Source organism: Melitaea cinxia, chromosome 22 (assembly GCF_905220565.1).
Source record: "Melitaea cinxia chromosome 22, ilMelCinx1.1, whole genome shotgun sequence".
Classification (NCBI taxonomy): Eukaryota; Metazoa; Arthropoda; class Insecta; order Lepidoptera; family Nymphalidae; genus Melitaea; species Melitaea cinxia.
This window is the reverse complement of record NC_059415.1, coordinates 7,108,420-7,115,694: the sequence shown is the minus strand read 5'-3', so window position 1 is coordinate 7,115,694 and position 7,275 is coordinate 7,108,420. Positions and strand designations below refer to the sequence as shown.

The following is a 7,275-nucleotide window of genomic DNA, read 5'->3' as shown; positions in this document are numbered from 1 at the left end:
TAGATTTGGAATTAAAAATTATAATAGTAAATTATTTACTAAACACCAACTAGTGATTGGATTCTCTTTTCAAGAACGTAAAACTTGCACCAGAAGACTTCCTTCTTTCATAAGTATAACATATTAATAACAGTTAAATATTATTAGACGTCGTGAACTGAAATATATACCTTTGTAGATTTGTTAAAAAATCCTATCGTTTTTTTACCCATAATAATTCTTTTTTGTGACAGAACTCATCTCAATTAATTTGTAAAATAATTTCAAATTGGTCTCTAGCTGAAGCAAGCAAAATACTTCTACTATAAATATTATACATATTTATCTAGAGAAAATTCTAAATGAATTATTTTGGTAAAAATAGTAGTTTCGACTGAATTGTTGTTTTTAAAGTTAATAAAAGATTTTTAATATCTTCGAACAAGAAACTGTTCAACGTAGAGTTGTTCTCGGTAGCACTCGAGAATCGCAATAAAAAGCATAAATAAATCTATCCGTATATAATAACAAATGAAATTTCCGCAAACGAATATTTGAGTTACCCTTCAAAGGGAGCCCTCATTCAATATGGCGGAAATAATTTAAAAGTCCAATCTCACAATGGTGCAGGTACAATAAGGCCTTTTAAAAAGGTAAAATTACTCCACAAATTGAGGAGATATACAAGATGTTTTGTCAATATTAATTTTTTTTTTCATGAATTCGAACGCCGTATTAATTAAATTCCTTTTTTACCTTTTGTTTCGGTGTAATGTCACACATTTTAAAAGAATAGTTGTATTGTTTGAAATCGACATTTCCATGATGTTTGTAATAATAAAAAAATAAACACTTCCCGATATAAATAATGAATATATAGATATAATATATGACCGATATAAATGTCTGTCATGAACGGCGATTGATCCCGCGACCGCCAGCGCAACTGTCAGAGTTATGACCGCTGCAACAGCGCGTCGTCTGCTCAATAAGCCTATTGTATATTAATTGTAGACTCTATACTTACTAGATAATATAATTCAAAAATACACCAGAATTATTATAAAATATTTATTTATTATTATTCGATCACTACACATGGCCATTATGCCACACTGACAATGTAACAAGGTAAGGTATTAGTCTGTTTAGTTTGTGTGTGTGTGTTGTGTTACGGAACTTTCGAAAAAGAATCCCTAAAACTTGAAGCCACCAAGTGTGAAACTTTTATTAATTTATTATTTATATGTTGAGAATTGATATAAAAAAATGGAAGAAAACCAACTACAAAAACTAATGATATGACAGATATGAGATGTAAAAGTCAAACTTGACAACAAGTACTTGAATAGTGTCGTTTTTTTATTCCATTTTGGGATAAAAAAATAGTATCCATTTAAGGTTGTAAAAACCTTGTATTTTATTTCATCTTATTTTAGTAAATAACTCTAATAGTAACGAAGCATCTCCTTTTCACTGGAGTTAGTCCAGTATAATTGACATTCGTTCTACAAAATTAATTTTTATTTGCTTCCCTATTTTCTTTTTAGTCTTTTTTTCTGTGAAGTTGCTTCTTATCTACGTCAAGAGCTTTTTAAAAAGGGAAATACTCCTTTACCGAATCTTGGCCATTCCGTTCCATTGATCTCGTGTTCGGCTACGGGGTCATGTTTTGTCCGTGAATGACATTCACTTATCTCCTATTCTATCGAAAATTTAAAAGAAATTTTCATTATATAATGTTCTATTTTTTTTTTTTATACATAGATAGGCTGGCGTTTGACCGCTATTTCACCTGATGATAAGTGAAAATGCGGTCTAAGATGGAGCACGCTTACCTAGAAGTAACCTATTCACTCGCGACTTAAAGATCCCCAGGTCATAGCTTTCAGGAAACACAGACGCTGGTAGAGAGTTCCATTCTTTGGCCGTACGGATCAAGAATGTACTAGCGAATCGCTTAGTGCGTATAGGGGGAATGTCAACCATATAAGGGTGACGTAACGCAGAGCGTCTGGTTGTACGATGATGGAAGGGGGAGGGGGGAATCAGGTCATGGAGTTCTTGCGCACACTCTCCGAAGTGTATCCGATAAAAAACCGACAGGCCGGCCACCCTACGCCGATGATGTAAGCTTTGCAGCTTTGTGGCGACCAGTTCATCGTCACCGATGAGCCTCCTGGCTCGTCTCTCAATTGATTCAAGAAGCTCCAGCTGGTACTTGGCTGAACCATCCCAAAGATGAGAGCAGTACTCCATGCATGATCGAACTTGTGCTTGATATAAATTCAGAAGCTGTTCCGGAGTGAAGTACCGTCTCACCTTCGAGAGGACGCCCAGTTTTTTGGCAGCTGTTTGAGCTTTTGCCTCTATGTTCTAAACAAGCCATCTTGTTTATGTATATGTGTATATAATTAATTAGTGTCGTCAACATACTAGCTAAGCACACAATGTAAAAAAAAATATTAAAAAAATTAATTGAAATGATTTATTGATACGAAAATAGTAATTTTTAGATGTTATAATTATACATTTGTATATTTATTATCATAATATTATCTCAATAATATTATGAGTTATAACTCATATACGATATACTTATTACTCATACATAAGTTATAAGCCTGTTTGATGGATAAGTGGTAGTGGTAGTGAAAGTGATTATAGAAATATTTATGATTGCTAACATATTTTTGTATTTGTCCAAGTATTTGTTTCTAATCCATCAATTAATAAACGTAATTTAGAAATTAATCCTAATAACTAATATATATTTTTTGAAATAATATGTCAGAAATATTTTTTTTAAATTAATTTCGCCAAGTGCAACCTAAAGTTTAATTTTTTTTTAACTTTACACTTTTAAAACTTTACACTTTCATGGTCACCATAAATTATTTATATCATAACTATACAATAATAATACTTTCAGATTTCCCACGCATGAGCACGAATTAGCAACTTTATCAAAATATCGAAAAATTTAATCAAGGTTTTTCCCGTTTAAGTGAAATATTCAAAAATGTTACTGTCATTTTACAACAGTCGCCAAGAAACAAAGTAATTTATCGAGACTCTTCGTTGATGCTCAAACTTTTCATTCGGACTGCATTTTTAAACATTTGCATAGAAAAAATTTAATAAGCCAGCGAGGCCTGTGTTCGAAGGAAAAAAAAAGTTTCGCCCGAATTCGTATTTTCTTCATCTACATTTTATTAACTCGGAACAATCTACGGCTAAACTTTTAAAAGGAGCGATTGAATGTTTTTATTAAAAACTTTCTAAGACACTCTTTATTTTCGTCTTCCCAAGTTTTAAATTAAAACAACTAATGAAAATATGGTTTTTATTTCTCATTAACCTATAGTTCGTTAAGATATTACCAACATTCTCACACAAATTAACATTCACACGTGTTACCTACGTGTAATTCTTAATTTATACCAAGAAAATATTTTTTCGGTTTTAATTTTGTAATGAAAGACATTTTTATTCCAATTTTATATTTTTAATCACAATAATATCATGTCATTATCGAGAAATGTCAAGAACAATTTACCAATAATTTCAACGCTGATGGAATCACAAGAAATGGTTAGTAAGAAAATAAAGAGACCATTTACAGCTATTGCTATTTTTTTGTTAGCAATTCAAAATATCCATTTAATCCTACCTTCAACACAATAATATCATGTCATCAAAAAATATCAAGAACATTAACCAATAATGTCAACACGGGTACACCACAATAGCAAACAAGTAACTAAGCAATCTTTTTTAATATTAACTTGCCCATACCTTTTTTATTTTTGAACAAACACGACATTTAATTATAAATTCATTTGTTAACACGTTCATGGACAGTACTTTCCTTTAAGATGTGGGTACTAAGACAGTACTATTTTTCATACATTGCCCATAGGCGTAGTGTCATAACTGAACTTTTTTTTATCACGTGATATGACAGTACGGATATAGACGTAAACGTCATAAGGCGTACTGTCACATAGTTAATATTTATACAGTATATAGTTGGCAGTACGTCTTGAGGCGTAAACGCCAATATCCGTAGTGTCATATTTATGCCGTGGACAATAAGCATAGTGACACATACGCTTTTCGACGTCTATGTTTGTGTGAAGGTAATTTAATAAAACAAAATGTTTGTCGGTAAATTTCAGGTATTTTTATTCAAAAATACAAAGAAAAATCACAGTTACATTTATTTTTCTGTATTGATTACAAAAACAAACGATATTTATAAACTAAATTAAATCTTCTCAAAAATCAACTCAATTAAAATATAACAATCAGTCTTATTGTAATTAGAAAATTAATAATCAGTCTTATAAATTTACATTTATCACAATCAACTTTATATTTTAATTGGGTACAATATTAATTATGACCATGGTAAGCCTCAAAACATGATGGACACAGTGGGGGCTTATCTGGACATCCCTTACAACGATAGCTCGTTTCCTTTCTAATGTTATTTTTTGAGCAAACTTTGCATTTAAGGAAGGCAAACTTTTTCGAGGTACCAGGCCGAGATAACATTTGTTCAGGCCAATGGCCAGTTGTAACATTTTCAGCAACAGGAATATTGGCTGACGGAGTAGATAATGTACTCGTACTTGGGCGAAATCGTCTGTTATCATGTATACTCCTTTGACTGATCATGTCTTTTGGCTTAATATTTCTTCCACTGATCCCAATCATCACTTTAATCAATTCTTCTCGGTAGTTTATATAATTGTATGTGGGGGCATTGTTTTTTCTATATTTTTTGAAAAGAAAGTAAGCATTCGACACCGCAATATCCAGGATATGGAAGAATACCTTTTTATACCATCTGATGGTTTTTCGAGGGCACGAATAATATGAGATCATTTGATCGGACCTGTCTATACCTGACATATTTCTATTATAAAGCTCCACTTCTGCAGGTTTTGGTCTTGTCTTGCCAAATCTATTTCTTACTTCAACAATCAAAGGGTGTTGGGCCGTGGTAATCATCACTACTGGACGTTTATCTTTCCATTTTGAAACGTAAATTTTATCCTTCCTGGCCCATACATGCTCACCTTTCTTTAGCTTTTTCTTTACAATATATGCAGGATTTCCTTTCCGATTTGTACGCAAGGTTCCAGTGGAATGGGTTTTCAGATCGAGTAATTTCCTTGATAAATTTACTGAATTATAGAAATTATCCATAAAAATATGATGACCACGTAGCAAATAGGGGCGCATTAATCTCAAAACTAGTTTTTCAGTCTTAGATTCAGTTTCACTCGTGTTTTCTTCTATTGCTTCTTTACCAGAGTACATTTTTATATTTAGCACATAGCCATCGTGAGTGGTCAGTTCGTAAAACTTGATGCCATAGCGGGCTTTTTTAGACTTGATATATTGACGAAAGTGCAAGCGACCCCGAAACAAAAGGAGCGATTCATCCAATGAAAGTTCTTTATCAGCATTATATACTTGTCGAAAGTTTAGTGTCATCATATCAATAAATTTTACAATTTTATTTTCGCCCTTTGCATCCAATTCTGATACGTAAATACAGCGTAAAATTTGCTCATATCTCCGTCCTGACATCACGAAGCTAAATATGGGATGATAATAAAGTGGATCAGATAATGAAAATACGTGTCGTCGTTTAGGACATTTTATGAGACCTTTGAGGAGTGTAAGTCCGAGAAATTTCAACATTTCTTCAGGTGTAACTTCACGATACGTAATTTTGCGGCTGTGTCTAGTATGAGGCCTATTACTGTTGCATAAAGTTTTTCCATAATTGTTAGTACAGTTTACCAGGTATTCTATATAGCTTGATGGAAAAACAAGGTGAAAAAAATCAAGAACTTGGCTAATGCCATCAATATTTACGGTAATACCACACTGAGAGCTATCGAAATTGAAATCTGGTATATCAGCAATAGTGGAAGACCACGATTCTTCTGTAAGAGGTTCAGTTATATCGGAGGACCTTTGACTATAAGTAGCAGTATCAGGGTTTGGTAAATTAGTACTCTCATTTACATGCACATCAGATGGTAATAGTTGAGTATGTTCATGACTTACGCGGATGTCAGAAGTTACTATATCCCTTTGGTTACGTTCTTCAGAGTCATCTGTATCACTAGAGGAGGTGGAATTAGAGTCACCAGAGGACACTCTTGCTCTGTTACGTCTTACTTGTCTAATTTGTGAAGCCTGAGCTTCGTCCTCGGAACTCGAACATCCTTCACCCGATGGTTCATAGTCTACGTCAGATCCAAAGCCTCCATCATCAGCAAAGGGGTCTTCACATGATTCAGGAGAAGACACTGCATCAAATAGATCCTGGAGCCGCTTTTGCTCTTTTTCGTATGAATCGCGAAATGCCATCTGAAAATTATTTGTTTCGAGTTTAGCTCAACTAAAACACGTTATAAACATACTTTAGCCTCATAAATAAATAATTTAAATATGTAACTACACTAATAACAGTATTTAGTATTTATAAAATAACAAAATTACGGTGAAATCAAGCAATACTTACTTTTGCAATAATGATTGCGCGCGAAAACACATAGCGACCTGTCGGCGCCCCGCAACTGCGCAGTACTGGACAGTTTGTATGAAAACACGGCGGCTATGGGCGTAGTGTGTGTAAGAAGGGAACCAAAAAAATGGGAATGTGTGTGTGTAGGTACCTTCTTTGAACATTTTTTTAAATATTGTGTGGTGACAGTACAAAGTCCAAAGAATGTCTGCGGTGACAGTACATGTTGCCCTTCCCTGTGAAAGCCTCTAAAATAATACGTCTACAAGCGTACTGTTTTTATGTGAGTAAAAATTTCGACGTCAACAGGCGTACTGTCGTATTACTTTTGACTCGATTGACGCCCACAGGCAGTACTGTCCACGAATGTGTTAATAAACTCTTTACCAAATATGTTCATTGAAATCGCTAATACACAATACACTATCTACGGGTAAAAAAAACTTTTGCACTTGTTAAGTACCGCTATTCACAGTTAATAGTACTTTATCCTCTTATCTCCCTTTTACCCCTATTCATAACGACAGCTTACCTAGCCTTCATAATGAAACAGACATGTACTTAGCAGCGCTTCTATAGAATAAATAAAGCCTAACATCTTGTCTTTACAAATTTGTGTCAAACGGGTGAATTTTTAAATTGCTTTTATCAAAGTGAATAGCACCGATTTCAAAAAAACGAAGAGGTTCTCAATTTGACTGTAATTTTTAATGTCACCTCAGAACTTTTTACTGGTTAGACTG

General features: G+C 33.5%; 1 protein-coding gene across 1 annotated transcript; it reads right to left on the bottom strand.

Moving 5' to 3' along the window:
• Positions 1-4,377: 4,377 nt before the first annotated feature.
• LOC123664426 (piggyBac transposable element-derived protein 4-like) lies at positions 4,378-6,248 on the bottom strand. Its single transcript, XM_045598969.1, has 2 exons — positions 6,184-6,248; positions 4,378-6,127 (listed from the first exon to the last, which is right to left on the bottom strand). Exons 1-2 carry the CDS (start codon positions 6,246-6,248, stop codon positions 4,378-4,380), a joined length of 1,815 nt encoding a protein of 604 aa, XP_045454925.1.
• Between the last annotated feature and the right edge of the window lie 1,027 nt (positions 6,249-7,275).

Excerpts from the sequence above, each read along its gene's own strand:
- LOC123664426 (XM_045598969.1), bottom strand. The coding sequence starts at position 6,248 with ATGAACCATCGGGTGAAGGATGTTCGAGTTCCGAGGACGAAGCTCAGG. Across the intron at positions 6,128-6,183 it reads AGGCTTCACAAATTAGACAA|TGATACAGATGACTCTGAAG; the intron begins GTAAGACGTAAC and ends CACCTCCTCTAG.